This window comes from Anopheles stephensi, chromosome 2 (assembly GCF_013141755.1).
Source record: "Anopheles stephensi strain Indian chromosome 2, UCI_ANSTEP_V1.0, whole genome shotgun sequence".
In the NCBI taxonomy this organism is placed as follows: Eukaryota; Metazoa; Arthropoda; class Insecta; order Diptera; family Culicidae; genus Anopheles; species Anopheles stephensi.
The window spans coordinates 29,403,699-29,431,113 of record NC_050202.1 but is presented as its reverse complement, the minus strand read 5'-3'; the positions used below and the strand labels follow the sequence as shown (position 1 = coordinate 29,431,113).

Here is a 27,415-nt window from a genome sequence, read left to right as displayed (position 1 = left end):
CTATAACCATCCATTAATCTACCAACTCAAGATATGGCTCGTGGCGGATCAGGCCCATTAAAGGCCCTAAGAATAATGAAAGGTGAAGGCCTTTAACACGTAGAAACCATGCGGACAGTTTTAAGAGCAAATGGAGCCATAATTCGCGTACACAGAACTGACTACTTTGATACGGGTAAAATCAAGTCACAGAAAACCAGAAATGGCAGGCCGAGACCTTGCAAGATTATAGTGCCAAAGAAGAAAAAGAAGGAACTATAATTCGAGTCCCCTTGTTAGAGTTCTTCTTAATAATCGAGACTCCCAGGACTCCGAAACCAGTTGAAAGGAAGACACGCCTCTGTAGATATAAACAGGGTCCTTTGAAAGCTCGAACTGATTGAGGTTTCCAGGGCCCCACATCCAGTTTAAATGAAGTTACGCCTCTGTCGATATGAATACGGCTCCTTGAAAGTCCAAACCACTGCTTAGATTGCTTATACTTTAATCAGCTATACGCTATTCTAAATTATAGAGAAGAACATTATTAAGAACAAACTAATATCATAAAGATGAATCTGGTTCGCGCAAACAACATAGTCTGTAATCGATGCATGGAATTGAAAACCATCCTCACAGGGGTCGATGGCCCCGTATGTGTGGAAGGACAATGGAGGAGCCGTTGCAATGACGAGCACTAAGAGCTGTACGATGATCTCACCAACGTGCAGCGAATAAGACTCCTCAGGCTCCGGTGGGCAAGATATGTCATTGGAATGACACCGGACCACCTTGCGCGTAAAGTCCTGTTAGGCCGTAAACCCAAACTACAAACAAAACAGTATTAAGGATGACGATGACAGACCATGGAGCTAGACCGTGAAGCGGCTGTAACGCCTGATAAGAAAGTAAATAAATAGTCTAAAAGTAAGAGAAGCATTTTTGAGCGATGAGTAACAGCAGCTTCTTGTTGAATTTCTAAGATACTGCATACACAAAGCATATAGACTGAGTAGCTTTGTGCAAGGTCATTCAATAATTTTCACCGAAAGAAACACATTACATTTATGCCAAAGTAACTGTATTGATATCCTAACTGCACCATTTGCCAAATCCTCGTTGCATTTACTGTCCCATTTCATACTGTGAAAGTGTCGATTTGACTTTAGAAAAAAAAAAGATGGAACAAAATCTTTTCCACTTTCAATATTAGTATTCACCCATTTATCCAGCGCTGCCCCAGGGGTTTCTTTCTTTTCATTTCCTGCATGATGTTGGCAAAAGCGAATATTCAATTACTCATCCATAAGTATCACCCACGGTTTACTTCCTGCAGCGGAGCCAGCACAGGGCACAGTGAGCATGCTGAATCGCTGAAGGAATTCACTATTCCGAAAGCTTGTCGTAAATAAATCACGCCCTCGGGCACTTCCCCGATTTGCCGTTGCTCGCGAAAGGAAGCTTGCAAAGAGTGCACATGCAAGAAAGGCAGGCGTGCCAAACACGAGCAACGCGTCGCGTACGCTTAGCAATCGCTCGCAGTGCCGGCCCGATACATTGCGACGTGCTGGTGTTTCCTTCTGGTGATACCATTTTGCTTCGCCTTCCCGAAGCGAGTACGCTTCGTTAGCAACGACGACGCAAGTTGCAAACCCCGTGTTGAAGTGTTTCTTGTCGGTGGGGTTTTTTTTTCTTTTTGTTTGCTTGTTTGGCGGGAACTCAAACTGCACGTCCCAGCACAACTCAGTTGCACCGGAATCTTCCAACAATCAGTTCAAGCTTTAATGCTTTACCCACCTAACGCCATTGCGGACCAACACCTCGTGCTGTGTTGTGTATTGCTGCCACCGATCGACGCCATCGCCCTGTAATGAGAGCTTTTTCTTGGCCGCAAAAGTTTTCAACCTTCAGCTTGATGAGAAAAGGCAAAGAAGCTAAGGCAAAAGAAGGAACACCAACCACCAACCAACGCCGGAAACAGGAACTGAGCAGCTTTGCATTGCTGCAGTTCTTAATGATGCAACCGGATGCAGTATGGTGGCCTCCGCAAACGGGTCGAGAGAAAGTCAGCTGCATCAGTTTGCATTTCTTGAAGTGGGTTTTCTGTACGGCTTTCTTCGAGCCAGATCATTTCAGCACTTTATACTACAAATGACTGTTAAGCCCAGCAATAACTGGATCCCTCCACAAGAGGCTCTTTTTTACGAACTCATCGACAATTTATTGGAAAATCAGACTGTTGGTAACGCTCGAAAAGCATTCCCCAGCTCTGAGGTTGTTCCATTTTTATGTATTCCAATTCACCCTATCCAATTGCTGAGCTGCTTGTTTTTGCGAAATCTGCATGTGTTTTTGCCGAATTCGATCAAATTACTATCGGCATGCGAGTGGAAGCAACACAACCCGAAAGGAAGTTATTTCGTTTTCCGATAGCTGCAAGCAAGCGTTGGGTTGGAGTCGGTGCCAAATCTCGGCCGTATGAGTGGAACGATCGTTTAAACTTCCTTCTCCGAGTGGTTCGTGCTAATCGTACAGATGTGATTCTCGAAAACTCCTCCAATTTCCATGCTTCCACTATTTGCTCTCTTAAATCGGGAATGGTGAATGCATTCGACGACCGTGTTTATGTGCCGCAGCCACGGATGCATACGAAACAGCGTTCAAAGCAACGAGGGCGAACGAGCAGTTCGTAGAAGGCAAAAAAGAGAAGAAATGCTATGCACTTCAGTGAGGAGGGGAAGAGATTGTTTGCGATTAGCATGTGGAAGGTTAATTTTAGGGTAAACATTTCAAGTTGTTTGTCGGTTCAAGATGCGAAGGATTCGAGCCTTTTTCTGCTTCTTTTTTGTAGTAAGCAGTGTAAAATTTGTATTTATTTCACATCTACTGTACATTTTGTGCATTAAAGGATGGTTTATACTTCAATTTTATAAAAAAAAAATTGTAAAAAGTTAATTCTTAAAAGGTTTACTAATCAATCTTCAAAGTAAAACGACTACGAGTAATCAGAGGGGCATTTTTCGGTGTGGATTCCACCGCGAATTGAGGGTCTTATTACGTCATAACAAACCGGAAGTCACTGATTCGAATTCGATGAAGAAATTTAAGAACACCGTCGCAACTAACATATAGCCAGTTCCTAAGCAGGGAAATCTGAGACTGTATCTGAAATAAGCCAAATTCGATCATCTATGTATGAAGCCCGATGTGGCTTTCCTGATTGAGCGCATACAGTAAACACTTCCAAATGCCATAAAATTGACCATGCAGTATTCTATGTATGTCAGGTCTCCAGATTATTATCTCTCTCATATATTCTTCTTCTTTGGCACTACATCCTTGAAAGGTCTTGGCCTGCAATTTGGCTTTCTGTGACTTGATTATACCCGTAGCAAAGTAGTCAGCTCTTCGTACGAGGAGGCAGTCTGAAGGGGATTTGAACCCCGGTCCTGCTGTGTGAAGACCCGCTGTCACCGGGCCCCATCTCTCTCAGATACTCAGGCAATATAAGAACCATGGTTTGATGCACAATCGTCTGCTCTACAGACATCCATCGGAAGAATTGCAAGTACATTTACCACAGCCCAATATTAACCTCATAAAACGGGGTTGCAACTGTTCAAGCCTAACAATTTGTTGAAGTAAAATCTGATTACAGCCAAGAAACAGAATTTTGGAGCAGAAATCAAAGTGTGGTGTTATGATGTGAGCCTGGAACTTAAACTGGTGGGTCCTTTCGATTCGTTCCTGATTGATAACGACAGATGGAGGTTTGTTCAATCCACCAATACACAATAAACATATAATTGGTCTTTATGATGTTAAATGCCAGCCGCTTGTACTTTAACAAACCATCCAGAGCGTTGAAATCGAGATTCATCAGAGACTCAGCTTGTTTGGTGCCTTTGGGAGCGATATACAGAAACGTATCATCAGCCAAAACTCCTCAAAAACTCACAAGACTTTAAAACCAGTTTCATGTCCTTGATGTACATAGTAAACAGAATTGGTCCAAGAACACAGTTTTTAAGGCAACTTTTAAAAATTATTGTTCAGTTATTGTAGTGCCATTCTTAAATTCTGAACAGGATATTCTAAATCATATAAAAACTGGTAATTTTGTAAAATTTAAAGAAGGATATTTGCATTAATGAAAGCAACTAAATCAGTCAACATGCATCTACCGACGAAGTTTGTTTAAGCAATACTAGTACAAAAAAAAAAACACACACACACAAACCAACTCTTAGAGCTTTTACTGCAGCCGTTGAAGCTCAAGTTTGTAAATTATTCCCACATAAATTCATCCCTTTCACACCCGCTAGCATGAAGCCCGCCCATGATTTATTCCCCGAGCACCACGAACAGCACGTTCTGTGCTACTGCACCTCCCAGCGCTACATTGTTCCAAACAGGCAAAAGTTTACTGCACACATCTGGGGAGGGTATGCGCGTGTGTGCGTTCATTGAAGGCGGATGCACTTTTGCGAACTACTTCCGCAGTTTGGAACGCAACGGCTGCGAAGCCAGAGGAAAAAACCCACAAACCATTCACTCAGTGGGGAAAAAAGAGAGCGTGCCAAATGCTCTTTCAATTTCGGTGCTAAACATTGTGGACCCCCCCACCATATTTTTGCAACCGGTGCCAAATCGTACGATTCTTTTCTTGTGCAGTTTTCCACAGCAACATCCATGCAGCAGCTACCTTTATTTGAGGATTGGTAATGGTTCCCGCACGCTTGACGATACCGCAAAGCCCAACGCTTCAAGCCAAAAAACCCGAGCGCGTGAGAGAGACCGATGCGGTTCCGGAAAAAAGTCAAGTAATTTACTTGATAAATGTTGTAATTTCATCGGTGTGAAAGGAATTTTAACATTTTCCCACCCGAGCACGACTGCACGAGGAGAATAAGCTCAATGCTTAACTGCGGAGAGCACGAGTGAGAGAGAGAGAGCGATGGGCAGCACGGCCAGGCTGGCAGGTAGTTAGTTTTTCGCGCCGCAATTTCGAAAATAAATCGAATCCATTGTGCAGCTCTTGTGCTTCAAAGGGATTGTTGAAGCACCCAGGAAACCTAACGCGAACCACGCATGGGCCTTCAGCTTTGCACCGGGTGGGGACACACTTACGAAAAAGGGGTTTACCATCTACTTCCCAAAAAATTGCAAATGACGGTCATTTTTATCGCAACGGAAAAAGGGCGAGTTTTGATCCGAATCGCCCGATTTTTTTCTGGCGACGGTGATCCTTTCGGTTACAGTGCCCCACATGGAGAAGCGGAAGTGAGCGATTGATGAACAGGTTTACATTTTAATCGCATTGTAAGCCCTGCTATGCTTTACGTTCTGTTTTCGTTGGACGAAACACGGTTGGCCTAGCGTATTAAAAACAGCCAAGGCTACTGTACAAGTGCTGCAGTAAACAATGACATAAGGTTAGAGGGATGAAAAATCATTGAACATTACTGTCTATTTGTAAGTTATTCTATATTTTAAAACAGATTAAGAGCTCGAGGCACATATTTTAAGCCAGGAAAGTGAAACTTGATTTCAAATTAATTATTTGTAGTTTGTATATGGGATAAATGTTGACAACACCATCCACAAACAATTGCCTGACCTTTATAAGTTCGAAGCAAATATTCATAGCCCGGAAGATTTGTGAAGATCTTAACACTCCGATTTTGAACTTATTATATTATTTGTGATCTTCATCATTCGGCCATTCTTGAAGAAGAAGACCGAGAAGCAGCTTCACTCCTACCATATAAGTAAATGACAGCAAAGTTCCGGCCAAGCATACCAGGCTTGTAAGGTGGATGAGCCATCCGTGACTCGGAGGTGTAAACTTCAGGGACCATCTTCTATAAGTCAATTCAGATCCTAGCATGGGCTGCTTGCATAGACATACTTGGTTTGAGGCCTATGTAGCAGAAGATTGTAGTTGAAGATTAACGAGGCAAGAACCAAAATGATGATGGAACTACTAGAGGCTAACAATGGTGACTGTACCTTTGACGTCGGCCAAAACTTCATCTTTCCGGGGATCAAAAGCCAGCACCGATCACAACATTGGTGTTGGCTGTCAACCGGTCATATAACAGCCTGAGAAAGGTACTATAAACACCTGTCGCGAAGGGCAACGCTGAGACTATATGGAAATTTTATAAGGAAAATTAATAAAACTGAATGATAAAAGGGCTAAGGTCCTTCTTGGCCGAGTTTGAGAGGAAAATGCTCAGATAAGTGTGTGGCCTCATAAGTGTGGAAGGACAACGGCAGTTTCAATGACAAGCTCTACGAGCTTTACGATAATCGGACCATCATGCAGCGAATTAGACTCGCTATGTTGCGATGGGCTGGTCATGTCATGAGAATGGCACCAGACGACCCAGCCCGTCAAGTCCTCTTAGGCCGTCCACATGAACAGAGGAGCCGTAATAAGCATAAATTGAGAAGATGACTACTTTCTGACAGTTCTGTTTTGTTTAGCACTGCATTACTTCTCTAAGCCTAGTCATGCGTTCTACTTTGGATGTACGTGGTGATGCATGTACGCTCTGGATAACTATCCTCAACCCACCATCTGAAAATGACAGGCAATTAAAAGAAGATTATTCTACTATAATAAAATAATTTATCATTCTCCTCAACAGTCCATTACCAACATTCGATGATATCCAATCTTGTAGCAGCATAGCAGTAAAATCACATGAACAGAGGCTAGTCAACATTGACACTTGATATTTATACGAGAATCTCTGTATTAGTCGAACTAGTTGAAGTAGAATTCTAAGCCTTGGAAGGAAGGAAAAAGTCTTTAAAGCTTAGCTTACAAGTAGTCCACACCTAACTAATCGTGTGTAGAGAATAGCTTTGAATTTTTTAATCCATTGATCCTCAAAAAGCCTGCCAAAGTTCCTTGCCACGATCTGATAAGTCGCATCGATGAAATAAGCCCGTAAATACATTTCCCTTGCAACCCATAGAGCCGCTGTTCTGAAAACCTAACCTAAACCAATGCTATTGCAACTTTGAAACATTAGATGGTCCAGCTAAATGATGGTCTCGCCTTTTCCCCCACCTACACACGCCACCAAAACGCCAAAAGTCAAACACAGGTGCACAACGCGACCCGAACAACCGAAACACCCGAAACTTTCGGACGAGCACGACCATTTGTGCCGCTGAATAGCAAATCATTAGGGAGCGGATTTTCAATAATTAATCACATTTTGTGCTGTGTTGCCGTGCGCGCTCGCTCTTGTAAAATCAGCAAATTGCTCGAATCGATGGTAAGCGGACAGTTGCATAATGTGCATGCGTCCGTCCGGCACATGTTCAAAGGGCCATCCTATCCTATCCGTGCAGCCGTGCAGAACCGAACTCCCGAAATCGGATGTTACGCCGGTACGTTACGTGCAAGGGTCAGGAGGTTCGAAATTGGATCAAGCGTGAATAGGATGGCGCCGGGCAAACGATGCGCACCGACAGCAGAAAGCAGAGGAAAATTCTAAATTGATTGATTTCACATATTAGGTGCCATTTTGAGTGGATCCTTGACACATGGATGATGGCGCTTCTGTGAGCGGGCATGGGGTTTTTCGCTGTGCAATGTGAATTGCATTAGTGCAGCGAGCGAGCGAGCGAGCGAATGGCTGTTGTGTATGTGGGTGCGGGAAACACATAAAAAGCGATCGAGTGATTTAATTTTGGCAGCTGCATGTTATATTCACTAATTGGAAACATAGGATAAATGGGCTGCCGGGGTCTGTTAGGTTTTCCATAATTCGTCATCAAGGGTCTATTTATAAACAGGGATTATTAGGTTACCCGAGACGGGGGAAGTTTTTTTTTTACATCCCCTTTTTCACCGCATGATAATATTGCAGCTGTGGTGGCAGCCCCCGCCGGAGATATACGATTAAAGCGCACATGTTCGTAAAATAACGTGGCACAGTATTGTACAACTAAATTGAAATGTATCTAAAATCTTTAATATGTGGAAGTTGGTCGGTTCCACCGACAAAAAGCTCAGCTCAATCTAGCAACTTCACATTCTAAATTGTACACCAACACATCAGTAACATTCCAAAATCACACCAGTATTTCAAGAATTTGTTGGAAACAAACACAGCCGCTTCCGTGGGCCAAACAACCACCCCTCTGTAATACGATAGCAAATGCATACAAAACATTATTTCATCACGTTTTTATGATATCATCTGCTGTTCACAATAGTGTTACGCTATTTGTTTAATTTTTTTGCAACCCGCGAGGGAATTTGATTTTTTACCCTTTCTTTTTGTGACCTCTCTCTCACTCTCTCTTTCTCTCTTTCTCGGCAGCTCGCAATGCAACAACCATTCATCAGTGGCGCCCATTCCCATCGCTGGTCGTTACAAATAAGCACAACGGCGACGTGGACAACAACAAAAAATCTCTCCCAACGCAACACCGGGTTGCACAATCCGACCAATGGTTGGCTGGTTATTTTTCTACCATTTCTTCTCTCATTTTTATCACTCTTGTTATCCTCGAAGGTGATTACACTTGTTTGTGCAACATTACACCCGTTTTTCTTTTTCTACCACGACTGGCGAAAGCGAGACGAAGTGAGAGAAAAAAAAGCGGTCCTGTCACTCGCGACAAGCTCCGATACACGTACCTGTGGATTTTTTCCGCCTGGTCGCCTTGGTATAGAAAATGAACGCTGCCAGGAAAAACACCGACGAGAGTGTTTCCGCCCGTCCGACGACACCGGTCACCTGGAATGGAGAGGAAAAAAAGGGAAACACAAAGTTAGCAACACGGGCAGCAACACGATAATGGTTGGAAAATTATTTTCACTGAAATGTGAACGGAACCGGTTTGGGACCGGTGAGAATTATTCCATCCGGTGTGCCGCTGGTTCGCTCGGGTTCGGAGTAGCAGTTTGCGACCGGGAAAGGAAAATCAATGTTAACCCTGGGCGCCCCTTTCGGACCGGAAGGGAATCGGGCCAATTAATGCAATTGAGCCGGCTGGTCGCTGGGAACCGGTTGACCATGGAATCGTGAGAAATCTCGGTGCTGCAATGGGTAAGGTTCATGGAGGTCCACCAAAAAGTCAGAACGTCAATGTTGGCGGAAGCAAGTGTCTTTATTTTGACGGTTAGGTTATGCGATCATTTGTCGAAGTGATATTTGATTTGTTGGACGTGGTGTATAGGCGATTAAAATGTAGGGCAAGAATTTAGAGTTAAGAAAAGGAAATAATAGGTTAACTTTCAGAGATGTAGCGGATCTGGACTGTAACAATACAAACAGAAAAACGTAATCTGGGCAGCACCAACATTTGCCTGCGTACAGTGTTCCTGAAGCATCCTAGCAGCGATAGCCCAAGCTCGAACGGGCCAGCACCTAATTCAGAAACTATCGGCGAGTTCTTTCCGTTAACAGCAGGTAGGTTGGAAGCGATGATCATCTTCTAACCCAACGCCAGCGAGGCCGAAGCCGTTCCATCAAAGCTAGACAGAGATAAAGAACACTGTTACAGAAGATAGTCTGTCTCCTGCGTATTTCTAGTTCCTACAAATTTGTAATGTATTTTTGGTGCTCAAAGTGTTTATGGTTTTAACTGTGTTTGCACTAATGGCAAAGCAGTGCTCTCTTTATACTAATGGGTCTTAGCCTTACAGTAAAATTAGTAATAAACACATGATTTAAAAAAGTAAACCCTGAAGCCTATGCGATCCTGGCCTGCTGAATCAATCCTTGACGCCGTTCATGGATTAGTGCCGTCGTCTGCCAATCCATTATCCCGGAAGTACTCCATTAACCCGGAAGCTCACATCAACGTCATCATTCCATCTCAATTTGAGCTTAACATATCCTCTCCATCACATGTGAACAGCCTAAAAGGTCTTTGCAGATTGGGTGTTATTCTCATGACATTATCCTGGAGAGTTTAGTTCGCTGCGCGCTGATGAGATCTCTCTACAACTCGTAGAGCTAGTTATTGCTCTTCGATTGAGCTGCTACACATTTGGGCCAACACTCCTTCTGAGCATCTTTCTCTCCAACATAGCTTTTGCCTCGGAGGCGTATGTGAGTACTGTGACTATAAAAGTCCTATAGCGTCGCAGCTTCGTTCCTCCAGCCCTCTCGAGTATTTCTTCATCGATACAGTTATCGTCGCTAACTTTTGAGCCCAGATAAGTTTTTTTCAGAATTTCGATACTCATCGCTAGGCTTACTACTTCATCCAGTGAAAAAACTTGCATAACCCACTGGATGAAGGTGGCACCTCTACATGTCATACTTCGAACTAATATCGCGCAAAATCAATAAACATGAAGAATGCTCTTAAACAGCGACATATACAACCTATTGAGTTAGATAAAATAATCTTTTCGATTTTAACCAACAATTAAATAGTTCAACAGCCAACAAGATAAAAAGAACGAAAACTCATTAAAAAGCAATCAACTCCACCGATTCCGTAATCCTCCAGAACACAGCAACACAATTAGAAATACAAAACCATTCTACGATTTTTGTATGCAATTTACCGTACAACACACGCATTGTCTCTCGGTTATCCCTGTCGTGTTCCCAACAGGATGCATTCATTCTCTGTCAATACAAAGTTCATTTTTATGCAAAAACGAAACAAAATCAACCCCCCGATAATAAGATTACATGACATCGTGTTATCTCGATTACGGCAACTGCGACATGCATACACGGCACTGGATGCACTTTACGAGCAGAAAGATCGAGAACTGAAAGGTTGCACTTCCTGGCCGGGATTTTGAGATGTGTCGGATTTCCTTTCACCGGGCGCTACCGGAAGGATGTGTGTGTGTGTGGTATGCTGTCGCCGCCAAAAACAACGTCCGTCGTAATGTACCGTACCCTTCCCGCTTGGTGGGAGAGTCAATGTAGTTCGGAAGATGCAATTAAGATGGAATTATCCGCTTACCAAGCGGGAGGCAGCGCACATGGTGTGTGGATGCACATACTCGGGAAACGCAATTTCACCGACATCATACCACCGGGGCGACGTGTGAAACTGCTTCATTTTGGGTGTGCAAAGATCGGTAGCTGGGTTTTCAGTAGGATATCCGTTTTTCCGCAAGGGTAACGATCGTCTAACCAAATGCTTCATCTCTCGGTGCGGAATTTGCGGCTAGCGGGAAGGATATGAGGACCGTTCGGGGAGTGCGACGTTGTAAAGCGGGGAAACATTACTGTATGAAGTTTGTATTGTTGCTGAGTTTAATCTTGCAAAACGAAGGATAACTTAATTGAAAAATAAACTAAGCATGAAAGACATGCCGTCATGAAAGACAAGAAGTAAAACAAAATGTTGGAAAACAACATTGCAAGGTGATTCTTCTAAAATGTATCTGTTTTCAGCAGGAATCTTGGTTGGATGTGTGTAGATTGAATTTTAATTTGAAAAGGAGGATGGCGTGAAAAATCTATTCGATCAACGCCATTTAATAGATAGTTCATTGATTCGATGTTTTAAGAGGATATAAAAAGAATCGTACTTGAATTTTCAATGGACTAACATCATCTTAAGGGGTGGTCTGGTGGCCGAGGCGATAGCGGCGCCGATCTTCATGCGGAGGATCTGGGTTCAAATCCCATCCGGACAGTTTCCCTGTACGCAGAACTGGCTTTTGGACTAAGGGTAAAATCAAGTCACGGAAAGCCTAGTCAGACCAAGAGCTCTCGAGGTTGTACTGCCAAATAAGAAGAATATAATCTTAATGTTTTCGTTAACCTCCAAAGTGTCAACGACGATTCCAACAATGACTTCAGGTACGATGAACCTGTAACTGTCTCTGCTTGGCCTCACAACCTCTTAGGTAAAATCTGCCATGCAATGCCTTACTGGATATGTTTATACCACATAGTTGGATAGTCAGTCCTCAATATGGGGATCCGGATAGGGTTTGAACCCCGGTGTTGTCGTGTGACGACAGTCGACGCTGGTTCAACATTGTTTAAGAGCTTTTTTGTGCTAAAAATTCTTTCAAAATACAAAATATTAGAATAAACCTCAGAAAAAAATCTTTGTTGGAGCGCTGTCGAATTATCATAATGAAGCAACAATTCATTCCTGCGGCATATCATTGCCCCTCGTTCGTTGTCGGGATAACCTCCTTTCTTTCACGCTTCAGACCTCCTTCTTCTTCAAGGAAGAGGAAATCAAATCCTCTTCAAGACTGTTCCTCCGCAGCAAGGCCAAACTATCTAGCTCCAAGACATCCAGATAATTTTCTGAGGATATTAAGAAAATTGATACGTTGTATGCATTTTTCAGCGCATAACGAAAGCATCGTATTTACTTCCATTGGATTTCATTTTCACGACAGCAACAGTTTGATGGATTGTAATTTACAGCAACTAACTCGCTTGATACTGATAACGATTCGCGCAGTGTTGGAATGCTATCGTTACCCATTCACAAAACCTCATGAGCGTTCTGACAAATGAATTCTTGGGGTGCGATAAATTGTAACCCTTTTGCTCCCTTCCCCGTTGTTCGGTGTCCGGTGAGGCATTCATCTCCCGGCCATCATTGTTTCCACACCATCAGTTACGGCTGATCCGCATGCCGGTGAACATAATTCACGGTGTGATTAGTGCGCGAGGGTGAACGTGCGTACTGTTCGTTCGCCGATCTGTGTCCGTGATAGGACAGTTAGTGGTGGGCGGCAAGGGCAGAAAGAAATTAAAACCATGGCACCAACCAACATTCGGCAGATGGAATGAAAAATCTAATCCATCGCCCGGACGAAGCTTTGTTTCACCACCCCGAGGCTATCCGAGCGTTGTGCATCGGAATGCCCTGACGGTGTCCAGCAAACGACGAGTGCAATTCTAGGCAGGCCCGTACGTTCGGACCACATCATTCATCGGGTGTAGCTTTGGCTCGGTCGTAGGGAGAGACTCGCGGGAGACACCAAGCTTCACGCGATGGTGACATGCGAGTAGATGACATAGTTGGCAGCGGATGCGTCTCGAGCGTGACGATGGCACGGTAGTACATGGGGATGTTGGAGCGCTCACGGAGCGCAACTGTGTGATTATCACGCAGCAAAAGGATGGTAGAACGACGTTTGCATTACGGCTGTGGCGGAAGCGATCGTTAGTGGTTGATTCATGGGACCTCCGGGACCGATGGACGAGAGAAATGTGTGCCGTTCCACACACACACACAGAATGCTTTGGATCGATAGGTAGATACGCCAGTAAAGTTCAAGGACGCTAAAGATGGAGCAAATGCAAAAGTTTGATGGATAGTACAACAGAGTCTGTTGAAGATTGTCCACGTTCGTGTAAGTAATACATTGAAATGAATTGGATAAAGTTCAAGCGATTTGATTCAACTGACAAACTCCATCCGTGACAATTGAATCGCTAAAGAGACGAAAGAGGTCTAAGAGACCCAAAGTCTCTCAAAACTCTACAAACAACAACAATTGAATCGCTAGTATCCGAAGTACTGTAGGTTTGATTTCAATTCTACAGCTTCAGATGTAACATACAGGGACGGTCCGGTGATAAAGGCGACAATGGCGTAGCCCTTCACACGGCATAACCGGAGTTCAAATTCCATCTGGACCGTTCCCCCGTAGTGAGGACTCACTATGCAACTACGTGATATCATTAAGTCTAGTACGCCAGAAATGGCAGGCATGACCTAAGAGGTTATTAGGCCAAGAAGAGAGAGAGATGGAGTTTCAAATTTTGATTCTTAGCAAGCCTCTTTCCCTTAAAACGTACCTAAACCACGGAGTCATATAATTCCAAAAAGTACCGCCGAAGCTTGTAACCTCACCGCATATAAATTTATTCGTTCTGGAACTTCTGTTTAACTCTGCCTGTGTTAACAACCTAGAAGGTCTGAGTTGATTTTAGCAACCCAGTCCAGCACCCGAGCTTGACTCACCCTGGGTGGCTGGCAAACCGGGATTAAAGGACATTCTTGTCTGGCAGCTTTTTTTCTCTCTCATCTCTCGCCTCGCTTTCTCGCTCATCCACATGCTACCGACGGTTCAAGCAAGGGGGAGATGGTTGTTGACTTCTCAAATACTTCCACCGACGTAGGTAGCAGCGGTGTAATCAGAAATAGCTACCCATCAACCAGCCTGACCGCTCAGGCGAAGCTAGCGGTGGAGGATTCGGTGGCGCTTGGTGAACATAATCCAATATCATTAATCAAGATTTATTACCTATTTACGTTGCTATTATTTCAAAACGGCAAACCATCAGCAAGAGACCGCCCGGTGCGCGGAACGTAGGCTAGGGAATGAAAACTCCAACCGCGCCAATCGCATCTGGCCAGCTTTGCGAAGGGCAAAGGCAAGTAATGGCGTGTATTTTTTTGTTTTGTTACGTTACCACATGGAGCACGCCCGGTTGGTTGGACCATGACGGAAGAACATCCAGCGTGCATCGCGTCGGTCTGCCAGCGCTGTTTGGTGTATTGGTACACATAGCTGCACCAACATTCTAAAAGCTACTGATTTTGTTCTCCCCTTTCCCGTCGGTCGAATAGTGCTGATGGTGCAGATAATGGATAATGTTGGAGAGTAACATTCCGACCCAGGCGGATGGATGCGAAGCGAACACGAAATTGACGAGATAATGCTAGTTGATCTAATAAGAGTCAAAAGGCTAAGACTCGAGTAAATGGATTGATTTCGATATCGGTACGTTGGCTATTGAATTTTTTGCTTTCTGATCAATGTTTAACTTGGGGTTTTCTAATATAGTTGTGGTTTGTGAGCTCCAAATGCTTGGAGCTTTTATTAACAAACCTCGTACAAGTTAATTCGAATACGACAGTCTTATTTTTCAAATGTGACCGCGATTCCCAACCAACGAACTCGAATTTAATTCTACCGCACGATTGGCTACGTCGGAACACTTCTTCGCATGAAACCACCACTTAATCTACCACGAAATCCGCATTCGAATGAATAGACCTTCACCGCAGCCACACCTTTTCCCGCACTATCTAGGCTAAGGGGGGTTTTTAAGCTCTTCTTTTCACTAGGATCGGTGCTGCAGCGTACGCGCGTACTGCAAGCAATTAAAAACTCAATCAACACCTTTTCTTTCGCCCGGGACGACCATGCCATGGAGAATAGCTCCGGTCTTTTAGCGGCGTCCATTTTGAACCAGGGCAGGGAACCGTTCGCGCGCGGAGGAAAGCTTTCCTTCGGCAAGAACCTCGAAGCTTAAAGCCCAAGGTTGGTGAGATTTTGCCCCCGCTTTGTCTCGAGCGAGAAGCAGAGAAAGATTTATCCGAAATTGGAATCAGTTTTGCCCTTCCCCGGTGTGGGTGAAGGGCCACCGAACGGGCGTACCGATTCAACAAGGGATCAGCTTTCTGTTTTAGATTTCTCTCACACTCGACGCCACCGTACCAATCGTACAGCTACAGAGATGTCTTATTGCTTCTCAATTCACGGATTTGCGATTGGTACTGAGAATGAGTTGAGTATAAAATCCCTGTTTTTCCTGAACAATTTTCTCCTCTCGGATGGATGTCACACATGCTCGGGCTGCGTGGAGCGGAAGAACGGAAGCATCCTCAGACGAGCGGGAACGGCAGCATTTGCGGCCAGCTCATCTAGTGCGGTTCGTGGTTTGTTCAATTTCAAATTCAATTATTGCCATAATACCGTCGTATCCGAGCGAACCAACTCACCATTCCACTCCAACGCCGCCCGGATATCCGTTATCTTATCGTCTTCAATATGCCCTTGGTCCCTCTTTGTTTCTTCCTGCTGGGCAAGCACCACGCAGCGGCTGGTGGTTTTGGATTTTGATTTGATTGTTTTTATCCCTGTCACTGTGCTTCGCACTTCGATTTAGAGCCAAACATTATACGAACGATTGCACCCGGCTCAAACACCGTGCAATCGATGGCCGTCGATCGTGGCTCGAACCGTTTGGCCGAGACGATGACCCCGCGTCAATGGCGTAGGCAATCGAGTTAACATTTAATTGGCAAGTTACGAGAGCCGACGGTCGCTTGCCGAATCCGGCAACCAATTTGTGCCAATACACTTGAATGTTTCTGCTGCTGCTCTCGCTGCCCTCGTTAAAGGATCACGGGACACCCGAGCGGTGCTGCATACTGCAGCTAATTAAGTGCAGTAAGATAATAACACGACAATCGGCGCATTTTCAGCCAATTCTAGCTGGTTAAGTGTAGGGAACCAGTTTATTGTTTACCCGTTGCCCGCGTCCATCCGCAGACCCAGCGTGGAGTGGACACGTGGTCGGCGAATTCGATTTACCGTCCAGTGCGAGGGCAAATCCTTAATTGTGAGATAGCAACAGATCGATATGGCGAGGGTGCAACGGTTTTGGTGATGGAGGGTTGCATTGATTACAAAATCTGGCGAGCCCTGGGATAATTGTTTCGTCGTCTTGTGTTTCGCTAGACCGTGTCCAGGTGAAACCTGGCGGAAGTAATTGAGTGTTTGCTGGGTATACTAAGCGCTCAAGGTAAGCAAGCGGCGTAAGATTGCGCTTTATGACTGTGCGCGCGATGGAGATGGAGCGAGTGCATGCGCTTCGAAAGGGGAATTGTTCCTGGTGGAAGCAAATTGTTAACCCAAATCAAAATATTCCAATTCAATTTCCAGCACACAAACGAGATTGCGCGTGTTTGTGCAGTGCCACTGCTAGTAAAGTGGTGCTTGATACGGGTTTAATTAATATTCTGTAACTGGAGTAATTTGGTGAACGAACGTTATTTCGACTCAGCAAAATCGACTACCATACCTTTCGTTCTATTTGGGAGGCATTGCGATGTTCAGAATAATACGATATTACAACAATTTTCGATAATTGGTATACGTTGAAGTCAAGAACCACAACAACGGATTCTCTTGTATACTAATAGAACTGTTGTTCAGATTTAATCAGAATAACTATAGAAGGATGCAGCAAAATTTAATTGATCATATTGTTATGAATTTTAGTTTTACAGCGTTGGAGTCGTTACTGACAGTTGAATCGACTTGAATCAAGGTTTGTTATCCATTGTAAGCACATCCATAATTTCAAAACATATGATTGCTTCGTGTATAGTCGCCTTGGCTATGCTGTCTTATGTCAGATTTGCTACATCTGGTCAGAGGTCGACTTCCTCTTTTATTAATATTCTAGTGGAACGACATGGCAGCATTGGTGACTTCCTGTTGTGGCATGTTCTTAAAAGGACAAGAAGATTTTGTATTGCACTCTGGTTAGAAATTGTCCCCATATTAGTAGCTTTTGCTAGGAAATGCTCCGAAGGATTATTGGCCCCAGTATGTTTGGAATTTGTCGCGATCATTCACACGACAGGACTGGGTATCAAATCACTGGGTCGGCTGTAGTTTGTGAGGGGTACTAAACATTATTCTGAGGTTTTACCGGGCGAATTTATTGTTCCAGGTTCGTAGAGTAGAAGTGAAGTGATTAGCGCGCCCCATCTCTTCTTCTTGCTAGATCGGTGGATCCTGCCTTATCCAATCCTATCCGCACACATCTTATCTTCGCGCCTAATTTGTCTACAACATACTGATACTGACTATTATTAATGCAAATATGTGTAGGTTTATAATAGATGGTTCTGATTGAACTTCGGATTGATTGATGAGTGAGTAGTTATGGTCGACATGAGCTAGTAGGTCGTAACTGGCAATGGAGCAAGGAGCACTATGGGATGCACAATGAAGTTACCATTGTATGACAAATTAAACTACCAAAGTACCCGATGGTTGGTCACGTCAAGAGAATAGCACTATATGACCCAGCCTTTAAAGTATTCGTAGATCGTCCACCCAGACAGGGGCGGCATGTTCAGTCCAACATTAGATGAAGTGATGGTGTTCATGGGTCTACCACTAAGTTCTAGATATAGGATAGACAGATGATGACGCTCGACTGTGAACTATTAGAAGGACTTCCTAGCATGCCATAACGGTAAAGCAACTGCAACACCGGACAATTAAGGGATTAGTCTAGACATTAATCTTGCCAATCATACAAAACTTTGAGTACAACTTAAGCTCTTAACTAATTCTAACCTTGAAGTTACCAATCAAACACTTAATCCAGACGGTTTTCTGCTAAAACATGGAAGCAAACGCTATTTATCTTCATGATTACCGAGGTGATTCGATTCTGAAAAATAAAAACTACGCCATCATCCGATTTTAGAGTAGTTTATTTTTTGTCAGGAGATTCAGGATTGCTTTCCTCCCCAAACGCCAGTGGGCGTACAGCTGGTTGCGTTGCGTTAGCTACACCGAAAATGCCAGTACACGATGATGGCTACTACCTTGTTTAGTAGGAAATTCGGTTTTTTGCTAACGTTCAACCGAAACTGCCTCACACATGGGTACTCAAATAGAGCAGCAAACTGCAGAAAAGTGGATGTTTTCTAAACGAGCGCAACGAAACTGATGTGAAAAGCGGAGGAAAAACAAGCAAACAGTGTGCGTGTGCATCGTGTGCCCCGTTCTGTCAACTTCCACAGTTTCGTGCTGTTGGTATGAGTTTGTTTTGCTCGTTTTTTTTTTGTTGGTAGAAAAGAGGGAGAAGCAAAGTAATGTAATAAAAAGGCATGACTGTAGTAAAAACATAGAGCTTCGGAAGCGTTCCTGTATGTGTGTGCACGTAGGAGTATGTTTGGAGTGCATTTCAGAGGGCTTTGGCTCGAGATCCGACCCGTGATGTGTGTGTTGGTTCAATTTGTTGCACAATTCGCTAGAAGCATCGCTTGTTGGCTTAAAACTGTTGCAACCATCAATTTGCGCCTAACAGAGCAGGAAGAGAAAGTGTGCCCGGTTACAAAATGCACCGAGAAGTGTTAGAGCCATGGTGAGGATGTAGCAGAAAAAAAGAAGGGTAAAAAGCACAACAGAGTGCGGAATGAAAATGGATTCCCCTGCAGGACATTGTAACGCAATGCGCCGTGCATACACATACACACACAGAGACACCTCAACCTTTCTATCTCTGTTCTTGGTTCACTGTTGCCATCCACACATTACGCTTACCCTTCACATTCACATATAATCGAATGGACTTAAGCATGGGGCTGATCGTTGGTTTTTATTTAAAACCCGGCATGTGGCCACTGTAACCCGTTGCCGACTGGGGGCAAAGAAAAAAAAAACTTACACATCCGTGGCTTGCGTTTTGCAGCAAAGTGTGTGTGTGTGCGTGTGAGTTTTGTACGGTGGGTGGCGGCCATTCAGCGGCCATTTCGCCCTCAGGAAAGCGGTCTCGGACGTCGGACGTCGTTTAGTGTTATTAAATTTCATTTATTAATACCATAAAACATCCTCTTTCACACTCCTTCGCGTATGGCGAACGGAATGCGCGTTAGGTCGGAGCTAACACACACACAAACACAAACACAAACACACACACACACACACACACACACACACACACACACACACACACACACACACACACACACACACACACACACATATATATAGGGGTCATGAACTTTTTGTACATTTTGTTTTATCCGGTTTGTTCAATTTTTTCTCTCACCAACATTTTGCACATTTAATGTGATTTTCTTTCCTTTATTTTGAGCTCTGAATCGGGAGAAATTGTGTGAATCCTAAAATGAACAGAAATAGCAATAGGCCCGGCCGTTCTTTATGAAAAAAAAAATTAACAGAAATCACGATATGCGAAGTTTAGCCACAAAAACAGTCTGGGGACCTTGGTGGTAGTGGCGCCAGTCATCACACCGGGAAGCGAGTCCCATCCGGACCGTTTCTCTTTAGTACTGACTAGTCGGTAACATCGTGTAAAAAAGTTTAATAACCCGGTATATAGCCGGTATGACCCTGGAGGGCATTAAGTCAAGAAGAAGCCATAGAAGCAACACCCAATTTGAGGCCTTTTTTCCTCTAAATTGTCGCACAGTTCAGCAATATCATACGTATTATTTGAATGCCCTTTTAAGATACAATTGTTGGTGGATGCTTAGGGATAATAACTCAACTGGTTCGAAAATTTTATTAAAGATAATGGGGATATGTCCAAGTAACGCTTGGTGTTGCGCCAAAATATAGGTTAACACTCACAGGAATCGTATCACAATTCTTTGCCAACGCTATGACCAAAGAACTTAAATAGCTAAAATATTTTCTTGAAGACCAGAGAATAAAGATTAGGATTTGTCCATCTTCTTCTTCTTCCTTGGCACTACAACCTCGAGAGGTCGAGGCATACCATTTCTGGCTTTCTTGGACTAAATTTTACCCGTAGTAAAGTAGCTAATTCTACACGTACGGGAAGGTGGTCTTGTCTGGACGGGATTTGAACCCCGGTCCTGCCGTGTGAAGACTGGCGCCGGTCTCGCCTTGGCTACCGTATCGCCCCGATCTGTCCATCTAACATTTGTTATTCTTCGAGAGAGAGAGTTCTTGGTCCAATTATTTCTATTGTGTATTCAAAAGATGACAATATCCAACTACGTGGTAGTTTCATAATAAGTCTAGTAAGTCAGAAATGGCAGGCATGACCTAAGAAGTTGTTAGATCAAGAAGAAGCCACAAAAGGAATAACCAATTTTAAGTGTTATTCTAGAAAATCTCAACAAAGTAATACAGTATCAAACGTACTTGTTATATGCCCTTTTGAGATACAATTCTCAAGCGGAAGCTTGGAATAAAACACTCTACTGGTACAAAACTTTTCTTGAAGAGCAGAGTATTTAGATTTGGATTTCTGCATCTAACATTTGGTGTGCCTAATCAATATGTCAATAATCAATAAGAAACAATAATGCTAGTAATCAAGAACAAATAAGAAAAAATCTCGTAATTGCGACAAATCGACAGTCCTAAGTGACTCTAACCCCGTTGAAGCAGAATCCGATATCAGATATTTGGTAGAGGCGGTGGACGGCAGATTAAGGTGTGCTTCTTTTATTGACAGCATCGGGATAACCTAGGTTAGTGAACTGATATTTTTTGTTGTTGTCTGTCAAACGTCACAGCTACAATTTGGCATAAATTGGCAAGGATGATGGAACTAGACTTACTGTTCATTCTATTATCCGCTCTGCAATGTTTGGATGTGGGTTATCATCATTCTACAATCTTATACAAAATCCTAAATAATTGACACAAATCCTAATGCTAAAACGTTCTGTGTGTTTGATACCAGAACCATAATAACACGTTTATCTGTATCAATATAGACAGTCTGCAAACTTTTTTTTCTTTCTTCTCTCAGTCCTGCCTGTCGCTCTGGCAAGCAACAAAGGTTTCCGATTTCACCCTGCATAACTTATTCATTCCATTTAATCGCTTTATGACCAGCATCGAGCAAACGAGCGAACGGGTGAAAATTCGATTTCCTCTCCCCCTGCTTTTGCGTTCCGCCACATTATCGCTGGGGCCGGGTCAACCGAAAACTCCCTGACACGAAGTGGACTCTTGGTCAACAGAACAGTTGACTCAATTACGGTCGACTTGAGCGGAGGTTGCGTCCGCCCAAAGGCCAGGGCAAGGAATAAAGAGAATGCACAGTTCCGCCTAATGTCAGAAAATATCGCACGGAAATCGACCTCTCGGTATGCCACCATGTCCCTGTCCGATGGAAAGTGACAAAGGCAGAACAGAACGCTACCGACGAAAGGGGGAAGGGAAAAAAGGCGCAAGAAAGCTCCACACACAATCAAACCACAAATTCGACCGTACACGGACAAGCAAACAGCTGCAAATACTCGTCGAAAGAACGTCACCGTCTTCGATGTCCGCGCACCATACGATACGCGCTGTGCTGTAGTCACACAGCAGCTGCTTCCCCGTTTGGCGTTGGTGAAAGAATGGAACGATGATTGGATGCTGAAACTGGCCGTCGAGGAAATGGGAACAATTTCGCCTTCGCCACCACGATTATCTTCTGCCGAGTGCCAAGCCAAAGAGCCGCTAACACCAGGCCCAGCGCGCCAGCCGTACACATGCAAAGCGATAAGCGATTGTGGGACCGATGCTGTGGCTCGTAGCTAGATTTTTGCCGCTTTCCACTGCTCCCCGAGGATTTCACACTATGGTAGGGGGCCTGCTGCTGCTTTTCACCGGATAAGCCGTTGAAAATAAGAGGCAAACGGGGGCTGATTATGGGCAAAACTTTGCTACCATCATCACCGAACATCCGAGCGCGGTGCGACAGCCCATCGACGGTGAACCAGGTTGGCGGGGGGGGTTTCGCAGGGGTTTGGATTTTCACCGAAGTGGCGAAACGGGTGGCAAAATAAAACCCCCCCGACTAAACATTAAAAAAATATATATGCACCGAAACAAAAAGCAGCTTATCAGGGTGGCCAGCTGAGCTGAGCTGAGTGGTAGAGTGTGTCCGTGAGTTCGATCCACCGGGTGGTGTCGACGGGCCCGGGAAAGTTTTAAATTGGAACGAATTTTAAACTTGCTCCCGCTGGTTCCGTCTGGCACCAGCCTTGGGGACCGCCGTACATTCGTTTACTTTACTTTCCTTCATTTTGCCCCAAACTTCTTTGGCCGGTCGATGGCTTTCGGTCAGAATCTGTGGCCGTATTAGCATACTGATGGTTTTGCTAGTCTGATCCTTAAATATAGCAAATTTCTGTTCGCTTTATGGGACCATTCGGGAAGATCTTTACACCATCAGAGCAGGGATACGTCTTGCGTTCGGGATTGGGCAGGGATTTAAAGCTCGACGATCGATGAGCAGCAGTGAAGAAGTTGTATGTTTAATGTACTATCGAAAAATACTCGATAATGGACTACACGAGGTGTTATTGGGTATTTAATAGTTACTCGATAGGTAGATCAACTGTAGAAATATATACATTGTACTAAAGCAATACAAACCAATTAAAACATTTTTTGACTAACTGACAGATGTTTCGATTGGTGTCTGAAAGAAAATATAAAATAACAGATTTTCTGCAAATGTTTTAATAACCTTGTTCCATTTATTGGAAGGATTATTCTCGAGGAATCTCTCTCTACCAGGTTCGGTGGTAAAGGCGAAAGCGGCACTGGTCTTTAAACAGGAGGACGATGGTCAAGCCCGATGCGGAAAATCTTCCGTAGTAGGTCAATAAGTCTTGTAAGCCAGAAATGACAGGCAAGACCTAAGAGATCGTATAGTCAAGAAGAAGTAGATTCTTCAGGAGCTATTTCGTTTACGTGGCTATTGATTATTGTTCCGTGGTGTTTTATTTCATCACCATGGCATTATTGTTCAACGGTCTTGTAAGTTCGAGCGGTATTTTAACACTTACTGCGTGATGTTTTCAAAGACAGATAAATGTCCTGAGGCATAGGATGTGAGACCTCTTCAAATAATCTAATATAAATAGTTAAACTCACAAAAGCCTTAACTTACTATTGACATAAAGGAACTGATCAAATTTATTTGGAAGACTGGAGTACACACCCAAGGATCATGTACCTTCATGACTTCAGTTCTTACATTTCTTTTTCTATGGCTCTACAACCTCGAGAGATCTTGGTCAGTTCTCGGTTCTTGACCTGAATATATCTGTGGCTAGATTGCAAGTCCGGCTTTCATAGAGACGGTCCGGATTAGATGGTGTAACTGATCTAATTCATTCGTAAGATTAAAACACACACCCTAGGTACATGATGACTCCAGTCCATTCATTTCTTTTTCTTTGACTCTACAACTTAAAGAGATGTTGAGCTGTCATTTCTGGCTTCCTTCAACTGAATATACTTCTAGCTAGATTGCCTTTCCAGCTCTCACAGTGACAGTCCAGACTAGATCTGATATTCGGTTCAATCGTTTGACGATCGGAGGCACCGCTGCCTCTCCCATCGAGCCGCCCCGATGACTACAGTTAGAAAATCTCAAGTTAGAAATATTCAGACACTATGTGTCAAACTGTCCAAGAATCATGTAACTGTTTTACACGAAGCATTAAAGTAGAACGTCCTGTTGTAGAAATGGAAATCTTTGAAAATGAAATTCATAATCATAACTGTAGAAACACTTAATAAGGCTTTTGATGAATGTTTATCTTTAATTACTGTAAATGAGCCCAAAAAGCATCATGACGTTATCCGCTCGACTTTAAAAATTGAAATTAACAAACGCTACCGATTTAATTCAATAAAATACATAAGGCACACACAAACATTCAATACGAATACTTACCGCCTCGGTGTGGATCGGATGCACGGCAAAAAGTAGGGCAGCCGCAAAGCTGGCCGACTCCGAAAGCAACATGGCGCACATTCTGCAATGGAAGATAGTGAGAAGCAAAGAAAGGGCAATAAGTACGTGGAAGCATAAAATAATGTGTAAGATGTAGCAAACCCCTCCCGGAGGCACATGTGGGAAAGTGGCTAACGATGGGGCAGTAAATTTTATTCGGCTTTCTGACCACTGCCGAGTCGAGGGCCGATCGTGGCACACGCGCGGCCGGTGGCACCATTAGCGGGTGAACAATGACGGCCATTTTATCTTGACCTACTGCATCGTGGGCATCCTTCGTTGGCGAACAACTTACTGCCTGGGATGACGTCCCCAGCCATCCTAGCCAGTTCATTTCGTCCTTCCCACTTTTTTTCCGTGCTCATTTTCATTATTCTTCTTTTGCGTTACGCCCTTCGGTCACGTTTCCTTTTCCCATGGGAGCAAAGATGCTGTGGTGCGAAGCGCGAAGCAGGGCCAAATACCGAGAAAACAAAGGTTCATGACCCTGCACTACCTATGGCATTAATTTAATTAGTGCCGCTGGCCTTTGGGACTTAGGACTGCGCCACACTAAGCGTCCGCTTTGCTCTGCCCTTTAATACCGCGTTCTGCGTACCACAACAAAGCTTGCCTTCCATTACGTCCTTCCACGTCTGGGGATTATTTTCCACTGTTCATTTGTGCTGGCCAACTGACTTTACGGTGTGCTGTTCCGAGAGACCGCCCGGCTCGAAGGCTCGCTAGCTGAAGTCCTGGCGCGGGCACATTCATAAGAAGCTGAGCGAAACCGAACAGACGCCGCGGTCAATGAACGGCTAGCAGCGAAACTAGCAGCGAAGTATGATCTTCCCACGGGATGAAATAGGGGAAGAGGATTCCTTTTTCTTTCCAAGGAAAATCAACAGCGTAAAAGGGTCCTCTTTGTTGAATCGGCAGGAGTAGCCCGCACTGTTTGCGTTTCTATTTGTAGCTTTTCCGCTCATTTGCTAGTACTGGGCGCCGCCGCCTTAGGCAATGTGTATAATTTTCTTCATTGACGCGGGTGTTTTTCCTTCATTTTATCATCACGGTTTTGCACGGATGATGGGGAAGTTTGTCAACGTTCGTTGCCAGCGATGGATGCACTAACGCTCGGTAATTAAGTGCTGATTCTCGGAATGTTTGCCATACGCTCCATTGCTCTCATCAGACTTGCTTGTTTATGCTGGGTCCTGTTATCCCTTCAAGAAGGTTCAACTGCCAAGACCACCGGGGGACAAGACAAACGGGAAAATGGTAGCATTATACTCGCTCTACCTGTGTAAACTTTTGATGTAACGTATTTTGATTTATTTGAAGACAGTCAATTAAATATGAAAAGCATCTTCTTCTTTGGCACTACAACTAGAGATGAGCAACATTAGCGAAAGATCTGGTTCTGGACGATAAAAAAAATCAAAGCTAGTTTCAGAAGGCAGATGCAAACAAACCGTCGGAACTGTCGGAACCGTCAGAATCGTCGGAAACCATCGGAATTGTTGGATTCGACCGAAACCATCTAGAATTGTTCGAACTGTCCGGAATCGTCAAAACCGTCGGAATTATCTAGAACTTCGGAGCTGCTCGATTCTCCCGAACCGTCCGGAACTATCAGAACCGTTGGCTCCATCTGGAATCGTAATCTACAATTATTAGAGAATTTGAGCACACCTTCAGTGAACGGGTTTAAGGATTTTAAAAAATTTTATGGATCGATGATACTTATGACATTTGATGTTCATACTCACTTATGCTGGCCTTACAAGATTCCGCACGGATTCGACGGTTCCGCACGTTTTCTACGATTAAGTCTATTTCGATGGTTCTGAAGGTTCTGACGATTACAACGTTTTTGACGGTTCTGGACGATTCCAGATGGTTCCGGATAGAACCGGCAATTCCATTTCCTTGGAATCAGAACTAGAGTCAAACCGGGCCGATTCGGAGTGGAACGCATCTATGGATGCATTTTATGCATTCCTTGACTTCACTTTGCCCGTAGCATGACGGCCGGTCCTGCGTCCGAAAAGACGATCGTTTGGATGGGATTTGATTCCCGGCCCTCGACTATGAAGAAGATCTCCGCTATCACCTCAGCCACAAGACTATCCTAAACATAATAAAATCAGACAGTTTTTAATCGAATGTTTCTAGCGTAAAACATTATCTTTCCGTGAGGAAGAAGTTAGGCTTAGATTCTAAATAACCGGATTTTCTTTGAATTTCTAGGACAGACCACAGCTGCATTGCTTTCTGCGCAAATCTCGTAAAACAAAATGTCGCCAAACATCATATCGCAGATGTAGTTGAGGTCATTTCGAACCTATCTTTACATTACATATAGCTGCCGTATGTTTACTCAGCAACCGAACTGCATTTGCAACAAGGGGCGAGTATCGTTTCCTGCACAAACACTGCAAACCATATTCCGTGCTCGACCTACTAACTGCAGACGACGGATGCAATCGTTCGAAACGTGCCCCGAGAATGGTTACGCCCCAACGGGTGGCAACCCATTCCCCCCCAAAATGGATCGCTTCGAGTGGAAACTGGTAGCGAGAGTTTCAGCTGTTGCCATTGCCGATGCTGCTCTACGGTTCAGTCCACAAGCGGGGCAGTGTTTAGCCAGTCGGCGGCGTATGGACGATGAAGGACTTCCTTTTGTGCAAAGTATAGGGAAATCGTACAGAGAATACAAAGAAGAAAAAAAAATCATCGCATCCATTGCGACACTTTATTGTCGACGGGCAGTTTGTGTGCATTTGTACCATCGGTTTGCAATGCGATTCGGCAGGGGGCCATGATTTGTCGGACCTGTGTTGTGGGTCCGATGGCACTTGTGCAGTCCATTTTTACGAGCCTACTCCCCCAAAACAAGATCTTGATAGCGGTTACAGCCAGTTTGGTAGCAATGTCGGACGTGTTTTGCATTTTGGGTGACCTTTAACACGACGGCGCAGCAGCAAGTAGTATTGACATTACGGTAGTCAAATGAAGTTATTTATCGGTTGATAATGGTAGCAGGGAGTGCACGCTTTGAAACGAGTAAATATTATAGAAAGGAAAGAAAAACTTGGAAGATGTAGTCCGAAACAAGCATCCACCAAAGAGAGCATGACTTGCAGCTCCACTTATCAAATCCAAAAGAATATCACGTACCAGGTGTT

General features: G+C 44.1%; 1 protein-coding gene across 11 annotated transcripts in view; it reads right to left on the bottom strand.

The window, feature by feature from the left end:
* LOC118506110 (protein O-mannosyl-transferase Tmtc3-like) overlaps positions 1-27,415 on the bottom strand; it is a 186,836-nt gene that overhangs the window by 80,250 nt on the left and 79,171 nt on the right. For all 11 annotated transcript variants that reach the window (XM_036042807.1, XM_036042803.1, XM_036042809.1 and 8 more), the window contains 2 exons: positions 24,189-24,270; positions 8,648-8,747 (listed from right to left, as the gene is read on the bottom strand). In XM_036042807.1, coding sequence (XP_035898700.1) covers positions 8,648-8,747; positions 24,189-24,270 — 182 coding nt within the window. The remainder of the gene's footprint in view (positions 1-8,647; positions 8,748-24,188; positions 24,271-27,415) is intronic.